The sequence below is a fragment of the Oncorhynchus mykiss genome, chromosome 1, assembly GCF_057628025.1.
Source record: "Oncorhynchus mykiss isolate SJ-2025 chromosome 1, ASM5762802v1, whole genome shotgun sequence".
NCBI classification, from domain to species: domain Eukaryota; kingdom Metazoa; phylum Chordata; class Actinopteri; order Salmoniformes; family Salmonidae; genus Oncorhynchus; species Oncorhynchus mykiss.
In genome coordinates, this window is record NC_143022.1 from 9,063,796 (window position 1) to 9,082,659 (window position 18,864).

Below are 18,864 nucleotides of genomic sequence, written 5' to 3' on the forward strand. Positions count from 1 at the left end.
CCACTTTGCCTATTTGATGGTTAGTCTGAGGGCATAGCAGGATTTCATATAAGTGTCTAGATTAGTGTCCCGCTCCTTGAAAGAAGCAGCTCTAGCCTTTAGCGCGGTGTGGATGTTGCCTGTAATCCATGGCTTCTGTCGGGGATATACGGTCACTGTGGGCACGACGTTGTCGATCCACTTATTGATGTAGCCTGTGACTGAGGTGGTATACTCCTCAATGCATGTGGATGAATCGCAGAACATATTACAGTCTGTGCTAGCAAAACAGTCAACATATGACAACAAATGAATGCAATCTCATTTAATGAGGAAAATTATCTTGGGTTGGAGAAGCTTCTAGTGATGGCTCTATACATTCTGGTGAAAAGGGAGGGTTTGCGAGTCTTCTCTTCAGGTGGGAAGGAATATGCGATGTCATTTCCCTCTGGAGCAAAGGAGCCATGAGAATTTGTCCTCGACTCTGCAAAGAAAGACCATCCAGTATGTCATGGGTAACAATTCAGAGCAGAGTGCAATGTCTTTCCAAATGAATTAGTTGAACGCTAAAGTAATAATATCTTAGTCTTGAATGAGCAGCAGCAGGGCTTACCTGTAAAGTACACAGTAGGGGAAGTGTTCTGAGGCTGGTACTCCATAGACTTTTGAGGACAGTGGTTCTTTCTAACTTTCTTGGAACCCTGTTTGGTGGGAAAAGGCACATTAAAACAAACTGTTATATATCTTAAAGTACAGTATATCAACTGGAAAAAGGCAATACAATGCTAAAATACTGAATTATATAAACAAATAATATCTCATACATTCAAAAGCAGTGGTATTCATGAAAAATCTGTACTTATACCTTTATGTTAAAGCATATCTTGCTGAACATGGTTTTCTTGCTTTTCTTGGACTTGAAGATGGGGATCTGCTCTCCAGTACTGCTGGTGCTATCCCTTACCAAATCCAACATCCCTTCTACAATGTCTCTGGTGGCCATGCTGGTACCGGACTCAAAAGAACATTTGGCATTGGCTTTGGTGATCATTTGATGACTTGAGCCAACTGATAAGGCATCCATCATTTTGTTGACCATGACCTTCGTGAGCTGATTCATTGTGTCACTATCCTCTGGCTTGCTCTGATTGAGCTGGATAGGAAAGACCATGCAAGTAGAGGTGCTTGGTTCATTCTGGACTGAAACATCAATGTTGATATTTTCATACTCATCTAACCACTGTTTTAGGAAGCCCTTCACTGTCTCTTCAGCAAATATCTGGAGAAGCTGAGAGGAGAGCTTCCTGGATATGGCACATTGTTCCTTTCCCCATTTCAGCCTTGAAAGAATGGAGTCTGAAGCACTTCTGGCTGCTGCCAATGTTAAGACCTGTGGAGTGCTGTGGCTGTCCTGAAGGGCTATCACTTTATCCACAAATTCATGACTGAACATGTGGATGGTCCCAGTGGAAATTATTTTTCTCAATTTCCTAACAGCAGATCGGAGGTTGTCAGGATGAAAAGCACCCTGTCCATCTTCCTGTGTGTTCTCAACACTTTCCACCATTTCGTCCACTACCACCCCAGCAGCTTGCCTGACTTTGTCCACAAAGGATGGGGGAAATAAGTTCTCTGTGTGAAACAAGTCCTGAATGATCATGTTTCTTACAATGGGGAAGTCACTCTGAGCAGATAATTCAGTGGGGATGGGAGTACCGGGCAAGGTGAAGTCCCATTCTGACTGCTTTGATTTTGAAGTAGGTGTTAGAGAGATGGAGGAGCGTGAAGAAGAGGTATTTCTTGTATTTTGGCTGTCAGCACTCCTACAACGGATCGTGCCAATATCCTCCAGCATGGATCCTGAGAGCTTAGTGGTTTTAGGTAGTAATTTGTGCGGAATGTCCACACAGGCATCGTTTCCACCAGGTCTAACACTGCTCTGGTTGACCTCAAGATGGCAGAGACTTGCTCTTTGTGAAGCAGGACTGCTTTGATATGTAAATATTGGGATTGAACCAAGTGTTGTGTCTGACATTTGAAGATCTTTTCTGAGAAACTCCGTAATCTTACTTTGCAGACTGTAGTAGATGTTACGAGCAACAGACCAGATCCTTTTCTCAGAAACCTGTCCAGTGGTGAGCAGGGAGGTTCCAGATACCATGTCAGATGATTGGGTGGTCTGGGTGAGCTCCTGCAGATCTTTCACTATGGTTTGTATAATATCAGTAGATGTGGTGGATGTAGATACAGACTGGAGGTACTTATCTGTTGTACCTTCCTCCACAACGTTAAATGATCTAGAGAGGACTTCACTCACTCCTTTCTCAGCTTTGGTTTGGAACTCATGACTAGAAAGTTTTTGGAGGCTCTTTGTTGAAAGACTGTGGGAAGATGCAATGCCTTTGGAGGCAGCCGTGCTGCAATCTAGACTTACTGGAGAGGTTCGCTCAGGAGAACCTTGGAGACGTTCAAACATGTCTTCACATGGTGTTGGGGACCTTGACAAGGAGATGTCCTTCAGCTGAGACAGAACACCACCTACCAATATGTTGACCTCAAGGGACATATCAGATATTTTCTTTCCTACTGTGGAGAAGCAAGGTGCATTTGATGTCTGATCCTCGCATGAGGTCAAGATTGTTGAAATGACCTGTTTGGTACTATTGTTCATTAGACCCTCGTCTGTTTCAGTCCAGAGAAGTTTTGAACTCTCGCTGACACCCATGTGTAGAGTCACTTCCTGGTTCAAACTGGGCAAGTGAGGCACACTCTTACTAGCTTGCGTCAAGTTCTGGCTTGCCAAACCAAGGTACTCCTTAGTCACAAGATGTCCAGAGTCGTCTGTGGGTGTATGGCTAGACATTCTTCTCTGTACGTCTGACCTCCGCCGGTGAATGGTGAAGCCCTTTAATGTCTTCTTAATATTTTTATATAAACTAGTAGTAGCAGACCAGATCCTGTTCTTTCGCTTTTGTGCATTTTCCTGGAGGTCAGGTTCTCTCTCCTCTACTTCTGCAGGTTGCGCCGAGCTCTGCAGGTCTTCCACAAATGTGTCAATGATGCCAAAGGCAGCAGAATCCGCACAAATATCCTTTGACAAGGTTCTCTGGTTTTGAATGGAACAAGACCTGGATGCTACAGAATAAGCAGGCTGTGCACTAGTTAAGCTACTGGTGGACTTTTTAACTAGGAACTCACTCACTGCTTGAGTGGCATTTCTCTTAAATTCCTCACTTGAGAGTTTTCTAATACAATCTAACAGACTGGTCAAAGAAGCTGTGGCCTTACTTCTGCTGTCCTCAATTTGACAGGGGAACTCACATACTATTGGTGATGAGGCCCTGGAATGGGCAATATCCCCAAGCTGAGCCAGAACACCCTCTACAAATTTCTCTCTCTCAATAGAGAAGCCTGATCCTTTTTCTCCAACAGTGTACAGGGGGTCCTCCTTTGACATTTCAGTGTTGTACAAGACCAGAAGCTCTGAGATGACTTCTTTGGTGCAAGTTGTCAGAAGTAGCTTGCTTTCTTCTGACTCTGTTTTTGCCCAAAGAAGTTTTGAGCACTCACTTAGGCCTCTTTGTAAAGTAACTTCACCAGTGGACTCTGGCAACTGAGGCTCACTCTTACTGGGCCTATATTTCATGTCTAAGCAAGGAAGTGGAACTGTCTCCTTGAACTCAGCATTTGTGATGTTGTCATCAGATGTGACAATGCTCTTTAGGGCAAATCTCTGAAGCTTGTCGAAATAATCTTTCAAGTTGTTTTGGATGCTGTGGTAAATGTGAACAGCAGCAGACCAGGCACTCTTCTGTTGGGGACTCTCTTCAGATTCAGCCAAGGACTTCATATCTGACACGAAAGTCTTAACAACTACTGACGCTGCTGAGCCCACTGGGTGAATTGACTCTGTCTTTACAATGCCAGACAATGTTTGACCTGATACAGCACCTGTTAACTCAGACTGAATGACTGAACTAGGAAAGCTCAAACTACTGACTTTTTTGTCAAGAACTCCACTCACTGCTTGTATTGCTGATGTTTGAAACTCCCGGCTAGAGAGTTTTTGGATGCTCTTAGATGTGAGCGTGCAGGAGGAACCAGATTCACTAATATTGTAGCTGCTCTCGTATTTCCTTATCAGGGCATCAAGATCCTCAATGAAGCCAACATGCGATGCCAAAAACGTGATCTTGTCCTTCAGATCTTCCAGCAAATTCTGTTTGTTCTCGTCAACAAAAGCCACCATTGTGTCAGAGATGGTGGTCATGACTTGCCCTGTTAGACTCTTGCTCTCTTGGTCAACTTTTTCAAGTTTAAAAGCCAGCTCTCTCACCATGCTCTCAGTCACCTTGGTCTGTGAGTCTCCCCTTACCGGTGTCACTAGAGAGGTTTGACTTGCGGAGGCACTCTTAACGACCACTGATAAGGCCGACTTGACATCTTTAGCCAACTCTGCCATTACAGCAGGGGTTAGCATCATAGAGCCTGCACTTCCAGATGGAGAATTGGACATGCATGCAAGTTTGGAGAGAGAACATTGCAGGCTGTCCTGCACACAGGTGACAAGGGTGTCCTCTGAGACACCTAAGAGGACTTGTAGCGTCTCAGAGTTGGTTGTTTTCTTCTGCACATCAGACAGAGAGGTTAGAGTCCTTGGGAAAAAACCCCGCAGAAATCATCAAAGTCAAACAAATAATATGTAAGGCTGTGATGCACATTCAGTGTGTCAAATACATCTGCACCATTGAAAACAATGAGGAAAACGCTGCTGTTTCTCTGAGAAAAAAACGTTGACGTCAGCCTAACTGCTTAATTTCTAAAGCCCAATAAAATGTATTTTGTATAAGTCATTTGTATTGAAACTGGCGTGTAGATATCTATCTATCCTGGCAACATCTATCCTCTACAAAAATCCAAATTGCTATAAACTTCAAATACTGTAACTTCTAATAACTTCAAGGACAATCATAAATACAAGGCAGTTTGAAGAAATGTTAAAGGGAAATTTCTAAATGTTTCAACTTCATATTCATCATCTCCAGCACCACCCCAACATCAGCATATGTGAAAAACGGGCATTTCTATGTTTTGTAGTAAAAAAGAAAGAGGAGGATAAGTGTTTTCTATGACATCATCAACCAATTAGTAGGCAATGCCTACTCATAATTGGTTAAAAATCACACCATGCACACTGATGATGTCATTAGAATCTAAAGCTGAGCATTTAACCAACATTTTTGTTATTTTTCGGTTTTTAAACAACTAATTGACCGACGTCGGCTCAATTATTTGAATTCCATATAGTTAATTTTTTTCTTCTTCTGTGAGCTCGATGCTCAGTTTCTGTAGAGATAAATCAGATCAAGCACGAACTATGCAATGTAGTAGGGAGTTGTAGTTTCCAACAGGCCAATATTCTACATAGTTTGGCACAGAAAATATGGCAATTAATTCCCATAATCCATTGCACGCCCACTTGCTTGTCCACTCTGTGTGGAGCAGATACGGAAACCTCATTGACTGAGACGGAGAGACGAGAGAATGCATGAGAGAGATAAAAAGCAGTTGCGTTGCGAGGATTCTCTACCTGGAAATACATGATCTAAGTGATTGACAGTTGGTGTTCAGCGGTCATAAAAGTAGGTCTTATTTACTTAGAAGAACTACTAAAATAGTGATTTTGTCAGACAGGATAAGCAGCAGCTCTATAGAGATGAGTTGATGACTTGGAATGAAATAATAAAGTCATCAAATAAATATTTTATATGAGAAAGTAAATTATGGTTGATAAGTCATAAACAGTAATGGACAGTCACTACCATCATGGGACTTTTATTCATTGTTTTATTATGTGTTGTTACAGCATTCAACACACATAATCCATAGTGCATTCAATGTCTAAAAAAAGTATTGAAATCCAAAACCGTGATTATTTTTTAAATATTTGAATCGAAACCAAACCAACCTCAAAAAGCACTAATTTCTCAGCACTATTGGAAACAGTTACGTCCCTCTATATTTTTTTTACTACAAAGCATGGAAATGTGTAATTTTCACATATGGTGATGCTGGAGATGAATACGAAGTTGTTAAATTTCCCTTTAAGAACATACCTCATGGCCCCCTTGGGCAGGTAGCTTCCACTGCCCAGACTGCCCTTAGTCAGGTAAATCTCCTTGAACTTAAGTTGTGATTCCTGTTCTTCTTCCTCTTCCTGCTCCATACAGTTGGAGGAAGGGTAGGGAGTCGGGATGCGAAAGCTATTGTAAGACTTTCGACTGCCTGGCCTCTTAGGTACACCAGCCTCAGTAAATCTCACGCGGGACTTGGTGTTAACCTTATCGTCTAACAGACTGGTGAGTGACGCTTTGAGAGATCTCTGTGACAATGGAGAGGAGGCAGTATCTTGGATGCCCAGTAGTTCGTAAAGACCTGGGATGATGATCTGCATCAGCTTGTCCGATAAAAACTGGACAATCCTCAGACACAAGCCGGCAAGCTGTTGTTTTGTCAGCTGTATTCCAGAAACAGAAGAAGTGTTTTAAAATGTTGCATAGTGCGTCTTTCAAAAGCTTATGAACAAGGTTAAACATTAGGCAGAGTTTTCATGGTAATCTGATTAAATTGTCAGTAACATGATCTTACCGGGTCAAACATACCCTCACGAATCCCCTTCCATTGCCTGAAAACAATATTGTTATAAATGTTGTCATATCAGGATGCGTGGCAGAATAGTTTTTATTTAATTATTTGCCTGATCGTGAAGTTATACTTGCTTTGTGTCAGTTGTTTTGGCAAAATTGCAATGTGACAACTTTTCTAGCACTGAACATTTTTTTCAGATTGATCAGTTTCTAATTTGATCCTATTTCCTTGAAGGTGTGATAGGCAGACTTGTTTTTGAGTTGCTGTGCGTTTTGTTGCCAACCTGTTTTGCTACCTGACAAATTTACGGTTTTTACTTTTTAATTACCGTTTATATTTTTGTTTTTTCCTACTCAACTTTTTCACTCCGGACGCTTTATCTGGACACGGTTCGTCAGGACCTCCAACAGCCGAAGCTAAGTAGTAACATTAACATGATGCCTTCTAATTGCAGTCGCTGTACTCGCCTTACGGCGAGGATAGCTGTGCTACAAGCCCAGCTTCGGACGCAATCGCTAGGCAAGGGTAATTTCAGTGTAGGAAAGGCTGAAACAGCGTCTGTGCCACCAGTAAGTACAGATAGTAGTATAAATCCCCTGGCACAGTCCCCGCAGCCGGACAACTTTCTCACGGTTTCTGGAAGGAAATGCTGTAGGAACGCACAACCGGTGTCGCTCATTCAGCCGACAGAAACTTTCAACCGGTTTTCCCCATTAAGCAGCGGGTCGGAGTCAGAGGCCGAGTCTTCTCTGGTCTCTACTCCTCCCGTTACGGGGTCTGAGACGCCGAAGCTTCCCACCATTAGCTCTGACAAATTGAAAACTCTAGTCATTGGCGACTCCATTACCCGCAGTATTAGACTTGAGAATCATCCAGCGATCATACACTGTTTACCGGGGGGCAGGGCTACCGACGTTAAGGCTAATCTGAAGATGGTGCTGGCTAAAGCTAAAACTGGCGAGTGTAGAGAGTATAGAGATATTGTTATCCACGTCGGCACCAACGATGTTAGGATGAAACAGTCAGAGATCACCAAGCGCAACATAGCTTCTGCGTGTAAATCAGCTAGAAAGATGTGTCGGCATCGAGTAATTGTCTCTGGCCCCCTCCCAGTTAGGGGGAGTGATGAGCTCTACAGCAGAGTCTCACAACTCAATCGCTGGTTGAAAACTGTTTTCTGCCCCTCCCAAAAGATAGAATTTGTAGATAATTGGCCCTCTTTCTGGGACTCACCCACAAACAGGACCAAGCCTGACCTGCTGAGGAGTGACGGACTCCATCCTAGCTGGAGGGGTGCTCTCATTTTATCTACCAACATAGACAGGGCTCTAACTCCTCTAGCTCCACAATGAAATAGGGTGCAGGCCAGGCAGCAGGCTGTTAGCCAGCCTGCCAGCATAGTGGAGTCTGCCACTAGCACAGTCAGTGTAGTCAGCTCAGCTATCACCATTGAGACCGTGTCTGTGCCTCGACCTAGGTTGGGCAAAACTAAACATGGCGGTGTTCGCCTTAGCAATCTCACTAGGATAAAGACCACCTCCATTCCTGTCATTATTGAAAGAGATCATGATACCTCACATCTCAAAATAGGGCTACTTAATGTTAGATCCCTTACTTCAAAGGCAATTATAGTCAATGAACTAATCACTGATCATAATCTTGATGTGATTGGCCTGACTGAAACATGGCTTAAGCCTGATGAATTTACTGTGTTAAATGAGGCCTCACCTCCTGGCTACACTAGTGACCATATCCCCCGTGCATCCCGCAAAGGCGGAGGTGTTGCTAACATTTACGATAGCAAATTTCAATTTACAAAAAAAAAATAATGACGTTTTCGTCTTTTGAGCTTCTAGTCATGAAATCTATGCAGCCTACTCAATCACTTTTTATAGCTACTGTTTACAGGCCTCCTGGGCCATATACAGCGTTCCTCACTGAGTTCCCTGAATTCCTATCGGACCTTGTAGTCATAGCGGATAATATTCTAATCTTTGGTGACTTTAATATTCACATGGAAAAGTCCACAGACCCACTCCAAAAGGCTTTCGGAGCCATCATCGACTCAGTGGGTTTTGTCCAACATGTCTCTGGACCCACTCACTGTCACAGTCATACGCTGGACCTAGTTTTGTCCCATGGAATAAATGTTGTGGATCTTAATGTTTTTCCTCATAATCCTGGACTATCGGACCACCATTTTATTACGTTTGCAATTGCAACAAATAATCTGCTCAGACCCCAACCAAGGATCATCAAAAGTCGTGCTATAAATTCACAGACAACACAAAGATTCCTTGATGTCCTTCCAGACTCCTTCTGCCTACCCAAGGACGCCAGAGGACAAAAATCAGTTAACCACCTAACTGAGGAACTCAACTTAACCTTGCGCAATACCCTAGATGCAGTTGCACCCCTAAAAACTAAAAACATTTCTCATAAGAAACTAGCTCCCTGGTACACAGAAAATACCCGAGCTCTGAAGCAAGCTTCCAGAAAATTGGAACGGAAATGGCGCCACACCAAACTGGAAGTCTTCCGACTAGCTTGGAAAGACAGTACTGTGCAGTACCGAAGAGCCCTTACTGCTGCTCGATCATCCTATTTTTCTAACTTAATTGAGGAAAATAAGAACAATCCGAAATTCCTTTTTGATACTGTCGCAAAGCTAACTAAAAAGCAGCATTCCCCAAGAGAGGATGACTTTCACTTTAGCAGTGATAAATTCATGAACTTCTTTGAGGAAAAGATTATGATTATTAGAAAGCAAATTACGGACTCTTCCTTAAATCTGCGTATTCCTTCAAAGCTCAGTTGTCCTGAGTCTGCACAACTCTGCCAGGACCTAGGATCAAGAGAGACACTCAAGTGTTTTAGTACTATATCTCTTGACACAATGATGAAAATAATCATGGCCTCTAAACCTTCAAGCTGCATACTGGACCCTATTCCAACTAAACTACTGAAAGAGCTGCTTCCTGTGCTTGGCCCTACTATGTTGAACATAATAAACGGCTCTCTATCCACCGGATGTGTACCAAACTCACTAAAAGTGGCAGTAATAAAGCCTCTCTTGAAAAAGCCAAACCTTGACCCAGAAAATATAAAAAACTATCGGCCTATATCGAATCTTCCATTCCTCTCAAAAATTGTAGAAAAGGCTGTTGCGCAACAACTCACTGCCTTCCTGAAGACAAACAATGTATACGAAATGCTTCAGTCTGGTTTTAGACCCCATCATAGCACTGAGACGGCACTTGTGAAGGTGGTAAATGACATTTTAATGGCATCGGACCGAGGCTCTGCATCTGTCCTCGTGCTCCTAGACCTTAGTGCTGCTTTTGATACCATCGATCACCACATTCTTTTGGAGAGATTGGAAACCCAAATTGGTCTACACGGACAAGTTCTGGCCTGGTTTAGATCTTATCTGTCGGAAAGATATCAGTTTGTCTCTGTGAATGGTCTGTCCTCTGACAAATCAACTGTAAATTTCGGTGTTCCTCAAGGTTCCGTTTTAGGACCACTATTGTTTTCACTATATATTTTACCTCTTGGGGATGTTATTTGAAAACATAATGTTAACTTTCACTGCTATGCAGATGACACACAGCTGTACATTTCAATTAAACATGGTGAAGCCCCAAAATTGCCCTTGCTAGAAGAATGTGTTTCAGACATAAGGAAGTGGATGGCTGCAAACTTTCTACTTTTAAACTCGGACAAAACAGAGATGCTTGTTCTAGGTCCCAAGAAACAAAGAGATCTTCTGTTGAATCTGACAATTAATCTTAATGGTTGTACAGTCGTCTCAAATAAAACTGTGAAGGACCTCGGCGTTACTCTGGACCCTGATCTCTCTTTTGAAGAACATATCAAGACCATTTCAAGGACAGCTTTTTTCCATCTACGTAACATTGCAAAAATCAGGAACTTTCTGTCCAAAAATGATGCAGAAAAATTAATCCATGCTTTTGTCACTTCCAGGTTAGACTACTGCAATGCTCTACTTTCCGGCTACCCGGATAAAGCACTAAATAAACTTCAGTTAGTGCTAAATACGGCTGCTAGAATCCTGACTAGAACCAAAAAAATTGATCATATTACTCCAGTGCTAGCCTCTACACTGGCTTCCTGTCAAAGCAAGGGCTGATTTCAAGGTTTTACTGCTAACCTACAAAGCATTACATGGGCTTGCTCCTATCTATCTCTCTGATTTGGTCCTGCCGTACATACCTACACGTACGCTACGGTCACAAGACGCAGGCCTCCTAATTGTCCCTAGAATTTTTAAGCAAACAGCTGGAGGCAGGGCTTTCTCCTATAGAGCTCCATTTTTATGGAACGGTCTGCCTACCCATGTCAGAGACGCAAACTCGGTCTCAACCTTTAAGTCTCTACTGAAGACTCATCTCTTCAGTGGGTCATATGATTGAGTGTAGTCTGGCCCAGGAGTGGGAGGGTGAACGGAAAGGCTCTGGAGCAACGAACCACCCTTGCTGTCTCTGCCTGGCCGGTTCCCCTCTTTCCACTGGGATTCTCTGCCTCTAACCCTATTACAGGGGCTGAGTCACTGGCTTTGCTGGGGCTCTCTCATGCCGTCCCTGGAGGAGGTGCGTCACCTGAGTGGGTTGAGTCACTGATGTGGTCATCCTGTCTGGGTTGGCGCCCCCCCCCCCCCCCCTTAAGTTGTGCCGTGGCGGAGGTCTTTGTGGGCTATACTCAGCCTTGTCTCAGGATGGTAAGTTGGTGGTTGAAGATATCCCTCTAGTGGTGTGGGGGCTGTGCTTTGGCAAAGTGGGTGGGGTTATATCCTTCCTGTTTGGCCCTGTCCGGGGGTGTCCTCGGAGTGGGCCACAGTGTCTCCTGACCCCTCCTGTCTCAGCCTCCAGTATTTATGCTGCAGTAGTTTATGTGTCGGGGGGCTAGGGTCAGTTTGTTATATCTGGAGTACTTCTCCTGTCCTATTCGGTGTCCTGTGTGAATCTAAGTGTGCGTTCTCTAATTCTCTCCTTCTCTCTTTCTCTCTCTCTCGGAGGACCTGAGCCCTAGGACCATGCCCCAGGACTACCTGACATGATGACTCCTTGCTGTCCCCAGTCCACCTGGCTGTGCTGCTGCTCCAGTTTCAACTGTTCTGCCTTATTATTATTCGACCATGCTGATCATTTATGAACATTTGAACATCTTGGCCATGTTCTGTTATAATCTCCACCCGGCACAGCCAGAAGAGGACTGGCCATCCCACATATGCTCTCTCTAATTCTCTCTTTCTTTCTCTCTCTCGGAGGACCTGAGCCCTAGGACCATGCCCCAGGAATACCTGACATGATGACTCCTTGCTGTCCCCAGTCCACCTGACTGTGCTGCTGCTCCAGTTTCAACTATTCTGCCTTATTATTATTCGACCATGCTGGTCATTTATGAACATTTGAACATCTTGACCATGTTTTGTTATAATCTCCACCCGGCACAGCCAGAAGAGGACTGGCCACCCCACATAGCCTGGTTCCTCTCTAGGTTTCTTCCTAGGTTTTGGCCTTTCTAGGGAGTTTTTCCTAGCCACCGTGCTTCTTCACCTGCATTGCTTGCTGTTTGGGGTTTTAGGCTGGGTTTCTGTACAGCACTTTGAGATATCAGCTGATGTACGAAGGGCTATATAAAATACATTTGATTGATTTGATTGATTGAGTACAGTAGAGCACAGCAGGCCGTATAGTAGGAGAAGAAGAGGCCCTTTGGGTTCATTGAAATACATATTCATAATATTTCTGTTAACAATTTAATCTGCACCCAGATTAGTGTTCAATGTGATAGAACAAAACTCAGTACAGCACATGAATTAGAAAATGTTGTTACAAATTTGAGCCACGAGATGGTGATAGATTATAAGTTTAAATAGCATGGACCTTTGATTTGTCTCTGGATAGAAATTGCCCTTGGGCACAGATCTAGGATCAGTTTACTCTCACCAAATCCTAACCTTTACCATTAGCAGTAAAAACACAAACCAGACCTAAGATCAGTGCAAAGGAGCCACTTCATCTTACCCCTGTAATTATATGACTCCTAACTTATATATACTGAGTGTACCAAACATTAGAAACACCTTCCTAATATTGAGTTGCACCCCGCCTTTTGCCATCAGAACAGCCTCAATTTGTTGGGGCATGGACTCTACAAGGTGTTTGAAAGCGTTCCCCAGGGATGCTGGCCCATGTTGACTCCAATGCTTCCAACAGTTGTGCCAAGTTGGCTGGATGTTCTTTGGGTGGTGGACCATTCATGATACACACAGGAAACTGTTGAGTGTGAAAACCCCAGCAGCATTGCAGTTCTTGACACAAACCGGTGCACCTGGCACCTACTACCCCGTTCAAAGGCACTTAAATATTTTGTCTTGCCCATTCACCCTCTGAATGGCACACATACACAATCTATGCCTCAATTGTCTCAAGGCTTAAAAATCCTTCTTTAACCTGTCCGTTCCCCTTCATCTACACTGAAGTGGATTTAACAAGTGACATCATTAAGGGATCATAGCTTTCACCTGGATTCACCTGGTCAGTCTTTATCATGGAAAGAACAGGTGTTCATAATGTTTTGTTTACTCTGTGTATAAACACAACATAGGTATTTATGTAAAACAAGTGAATTTACTGTATGTCCATGGTCTTATACTTCAGCGGGAGCCGGTGGTGCGTGTGTTCAGTGCCGTGACGGGGGAGACCCTCTCAGTCTTGGGCACTGTGTTTCTCCTGAGTACGTCTGTGGCCAGGCTCATGACCCTGGTGTCCCAGCAGTGTGGGCTTCCCGTCAGCTCCTTCAGACTGAGCTCTCCCACCGGCCTGCAACTCTACGACTGCAACCGGCTGCACGACTACGCCATTGACCTGGGTATGGCCTTCCTTGTGCAGTAGATCAATGGTCCTCTGGCTCAACACCTTATGGATGTAACACAGAGACAAATGGACTGTATGGAACACATTCTTGGTTCATGGCAACCAGGAGGACAACCTGCATGTGTCTCTGTCTCCCAGGGGCTACTCTACGGTTGGACACCTGGGATGGGTGGGCGGAGTTCCTCAGAGGCTGCTTCCTGGGACACAGACTGACCGTCCAACGTCACCTGTCTAGGGAGAGACCTGTGATGAGGTCAGAATACACATCTACACACTGAACTGTATGATAGACTTACTATCAACAGTGATGGTACTGAACCTTTATATAGCTTACAATAATGGTACTGACCCTGTATATAGCTTACAATGATAGTACTGACCCTGTATATAGCTTACAATGATAGTACTGACCCTGTATATAGCTTATAATAATGGTACTGACCCTGTATATAGCTTACAATGATGGTACTGACCCTGTATATAGCTTATATTCTCGTGTTTTTTTCCTTCATACGTTTTTTCTCTTACCCTGATATTTAATACTGCATTGTGGGAAAGAGCTTGCAAGTAAGCATTTTACTGTACTGTTTTATAACCCACTGTATCTTGTGAACTTGACAAAAAAACTTGAAACGTGTTATAAATACATTGATTCTGTATTGTTCCAGATCCGGGTGGCACTCTACATCGCTGCTTCTCTGGGCCACCTGGACCTGGCCGGCTGGCTGCTGGAGAGGGGGGTCCGTGTCATTGAGCCGGTGGGGGTTCACCCTTACCGTGAGTGGTGCCACCAGACGGCCCACCCCGACGTCGCCAAGTGTCCCGCTGTCGCCTCCATCGAGCGCGGCCAGCTCACCATCCTCAAACTCTTTATCGCCAGCAGCGTTCTGACCCTTAGCTGTCGGGATCCCCAGGGTCATGACCCCCTGAGGATCGCCCTTCAGTACAGCCACAGGGAGTGTGTGAGTCACCTGGCCACCAAGCTGTGCTCTGTGGTGGTCCTCCCAGGTATGGCCCTGCCCATGCGGACATACCTCCAGATAAAGGTCTGGGTGAGGCTGGGGCAGAGGAGGGCAGCATCCAGGCACTGCATGGGCCTCAACAGGGCTCCGTTCAGGACCCGGGTGGGCGACACGGTCCTGGTGGACGGCTTCACCCTCCCCAAGATGTCCTCCAAGCCCAGGAGGAGTGAGGCCAAGGCGGGTATCAGGGTGATGTCCACAGCCTCTCGACGTTTGACCCCCATCAACTGCCCATCTCATGTATCCTGCCCGCTCCGCGCCCTGGCATCCCAGGATAAACCTCTTCAACTACCGAAGCAACACCCTTTGGCCACGAGGGATGAAAGAGAGAAGAAGAGGGGATGTGGAGGGAAGGGATGTGAGGAGGATGAGAGTGGGGATCAGAACAGCAACCAATGGAGGAGCAGAGTCCCGCTCCCGCCCATTTCCAGAGACACCAATCTCAGACCTGTGTTTGCCTCGCCAAATTCCGCCCAGATACTCACCACCTCACTGGAGGCCTTTTCTCCCCACTGCGACCGCACACCCAGAGAAAACGCCATATACTGTTTGGCCTTGGCCAGGTTAGTCAAAGTTTAAATGACAGCTACAGTGAATATGAATATTTCTCTGGAGGTTTCTTATGAAAGGTGTGAATACTGTCAGAAGAAGCCTCCTATAATCAGTGGGGGGGGGGGGGGGAACACATGTAAAAGCTGTTTACACACTTTTTATTTTATTTTGTGCAAGCATTTACCCACCTTTTGTGGAAGATGCATTGAAAGTAGAGGGAGCGTTACTTCTTTAATCCTGAACGGCAATCAGCATTTACCAGTCAATGGTTTTACCACTACATCACTGCCTATGATATACCCTTATCCTCCCTGAATAGATTTCAGTACAAACAAATCATGAGCCAACCATCATGCTTAGAAGGTACATAGTCAAATCAAATCAAATCAAACTTTATTTGTCACATGCGCTGAATACAACAAGTGTAGATCTTTCCGTGAAATACTTTACTTACAAGCCCTTAACAAACAGTGCAGTTCAAGAAGAGTTAAGAGAATATTTACCCAATAAACTAAAGTAACAAATAATAAAACAGTTGAACTTGTCCAGTGGCCATTTGATTAATTGTTCAGCAGTCTTATGACTTGGGGTTAGAAGCTGTTATAGGTTTACCCTAACAAGTCCTGAAACAAATCATGAGCCAACCATCATGCTTAGAAGGTATATAGTGTCAGTCTTATTGGTTCACCCTAACAAGTTGTTTCAGTATGGGGAGAGGATAGGATGTAAGGGCGCTTCATTAATGTATTGAAGCCATTACATATACAGTATTTCACAATGCTAGGACACAGATTTGGTCTCCTAACCTTGTTCTGGTTGATTGACTCTCTAACAGTGCCTTCACACAGAGACCATGGTTGCAGCAGCTGAATGTAGCGCGGACTCTGTCCAGGAGGAGTGCTCAGCACATTGGGTAGACACCAGGATCCTGGTCATTAGGCAGATTAAACATACTGAAACAAGGAGGGACAACTTGGAATTGTCCAAAAAGGAACTCTTATTTGAGTTTTTATTTTTATTTTTTACAGTGAACAAGATGAGACTTTGGAACGGATGATGCCTGAAACAATGCGGACAACTTAGAATTTCGTTCCTTTGGATGAGGCTTATAGATATAGTCAGTACTGTGTTTGATTTGTGTGCAGAAAGTTTACAACGGCAGGCAGTGGATTCTCAGTCATTCCTCTCAAGTAACAAAAAACGTATCATATTTCACTGGCTATTTGTAGTAGCCAAATGTGAATGGAATTATTATTATTCTAGAATCATTCAGTTGACAATGTGACTGTGGTTGTGCTGTATGTGACTATGTGGTTGTACTGAATGTGACTATGTGATTGTACTGAATGTGGTTGTACTGTACGTGATTGTAAGTGTTTGACATGGGTCTAATTGAGGCCCCCCCCCCCCACACTTAACACTAGTTTTTATCCATAGAAATCCTCACTTGCTGATGAAGACCTATAGTGGTTGAAATCAATGTAAAATACAGTATGAACACTGCTGCCTTAAAACTATTTTATTAAGATGTGGATCATTATTGCTCATTTAAATGAGTCTGTGCAGTGTCAAAATAATACACCTGATACATAAGGGGGGAAAAAATGCTAAAAAATACCACAAGACATGAAATAATGGCATTATGGGAAAATAATACATACTGTATTTCACAGAGTATTTGACAAACTCTTTATTTACGTTACAAAACTGACAACTACTGTGACGATGTGTTAGCACAGCATGTGTCATCATTCCCCTGCAGTGTGTGGATTTACACAGCAATATAGCAGACAGCTTAAATAGTTTATTTTTTATTTAACCTTTATTTCACTAGACAAGTCAGTTAAGAACAAATTCTTATTTACAATGATGGCCAAACCCGGACGACGCTGGGCCAATTATGCGGCACAATATGGGACTCCCAATCACTTGGGACTGCTTAGACTGCTGAACAGCTTCTACCCCCAAGCCATAAGACTGCTGAACAGCTTCTACCCCCAAGCCATTAGACTGCTGAACAGCTTCTACCCCCAAGCCACCAGACTGCTGAACAGCTTCTACCCCCAAGTCATTAGACTGCTGAACAGCTTCTACTCCCAAGTCATTAGACTGCTGAACAGCTTCCACCCCCAAGTCATTAGACTGCTGAACAGCTTCCACCCCCAAGCCATTAGACTGCTGAACAGCTTCTACCCCCAAGCCATAAGACTGCTGAACAGCTTCTACCCCCAAGCCATTAGACTGCTGAACAGCTTCTACCCCCAAGCCACCAGACTGCTGAACAGCTTCTACCCCCAAGTCATTAGACTGCTGAACAGCTTCTACTCCCAAGTCATTAGACTGCTGAACAGCTTCCACCCCCAAGTCATTAGACTGCTGAACAGCTTCCACCCCCAAGCCATTAGACTGCTGAACAGCTTCCACCCCCAAGTCATTAGACTGCTGAACAGCTTCCACCCCCAAGTCATAAGACTGCTGAACAGCTTCTACCCCCAAGTCATTAGACTGCTGAACAGCTTCCACCCCCAAGTCATTAGACTGCTGAACAGCTTCTACTCCCAAGTCATTAGACTGCTGAACAGCTTCTACTCCCAAGTCATTAGACTGCTGAACAGCTTCCACCCCCAAGTCATTAGACTGCTGAACAGCTTCTACACCCAAGCCATTAGACTGCTGAACAGCTTCTACCCCCAAGTCATTAGACTGCTGAACAGCTTCTACCCCCAAGTCATTAGACTGCTGAACAGCTTCTACCCCCAAGTCATTAGACTGATGAACAGCTTCTACTCCCAAGCCATTAGACTGCTGAACAGCTTCTACCCCCAAGTCATTAGACTGCTGAACAGCTTCTACCCCCAAGTCATTAGACTGCTGAACAGCTTCTACTCCCAAGTCATTAGACTGCTGAACAGCTTCTACCCCCAAGTCATTAGACTGCTGAACAGCTTCTACCCCCAAGTAATTAGACTGCTGAACAGCTTCTACCCCCAAGTCATTAGACTGATGAACAGCTTCTACCCCCAAGTCATTAGACTGCTGAACAGCTTCTACCCCCAAGCCATAAGACTGCTGAACAGCTTCCACCCCCAACTCATTAGACTGCTGAACAGCTTCTACCCCCAAGTCATTAGACTGATGAACAGCTTCTACCCCCAAGTCATTAGACTGCTGAACAGCTTCTACCCCCAAGTCATTAGACTGCTGAACAGCTTCTACCCCCAAGTCATTAGACTGCTGAACAGCTTCTACCCCCAAGTCATTAGACTGCTGAACAGCTTCCACCCCCAAGTCATTAGACTGCTGAACGTTAATTAAATGGCCACCTGCACTATTTTCATTGACCCCCTTTGTTATTGATGTATTTTTCTAATTGTTTTCCACTGACTCTCTTGAATTGGCTCGATGCACATTCACTACACTCTACCCACACATTCACTGTGACACTGACCGACTTTCACACTAGCTGCTGCTACTGTGTTTATTATCTATCCTGATTGCCTAGTCACTTTTACCCTTACCTACATGTACATACTGTATTACCTCAACTACCTCGCACCCATGCACATTGACTCGGTACTGGTACTCCTTGTATATAGCCTTGTTATTGTTATTGTGTTACTATTTAGAAAATATTTTCTTACTTTTTAACTCTGCATTGTTGGGAATGGGCTCGTAATAAAGCATCTCACAGTTGTTTTCGGCGTATGTGACCAATACGATTAGATTCTCATCTGAACAAATGAATGCTCTCGTTGTTATAA

General features: G+C 44.2%; 2 protein-coding genes across 2 annotated transcripts; one reads left to right on the plus strand and one right to left on the minus strand.

Annotated features, from left to right (window-relative positions):
* Positions 1 to 289: 289 nt before the first annotated feature.
* LOC149985364 (uncharacterized) lies at positions 290 to 6,639 on the minus strand. The gene is made up of 4 exons (XM_090182595.1): positions 6,628 to 6,639; positions 6,096 to 6,496; positions 845 to 4,634; positions 290 to 680 (listed from the first exon to the last, which is right to left on the minus strand). The coding sequence occupies exons 1-4, from the start codon at positions 6,637 to 6,639 to the stop codon at positions 546 to 548; spliced, it is 4,338 nt and encodes a 1,445-aa protein (XP_090038721.1). The 3' UTR covers positions 290 to 545.
* A 6,770-nt stretch (positions 6,640 to 13,409) lies between these two features.
* On the plus strand, positions 13,410 to 14,829 carry LOC118966266 (protein ANKUB1-like). The gene is made up of 4 exons (XM_090182600.1): positions 13,410 to 13,524; positions 13,668 to 13,774; positions 14,198 to 14,732; positions 14,825 to 14,829. Exons 1-4 carry the CDS (start codon positions 13,410 to 13,412, stop codon positions 14,827 to 14,829), a joined length of 762 nt encoding a protein of 253 aa, XP_090038726.1.
* The last annotated feature ends 4,035 nt before the right edge of the window (positions 14,830 to 18,864 follow it).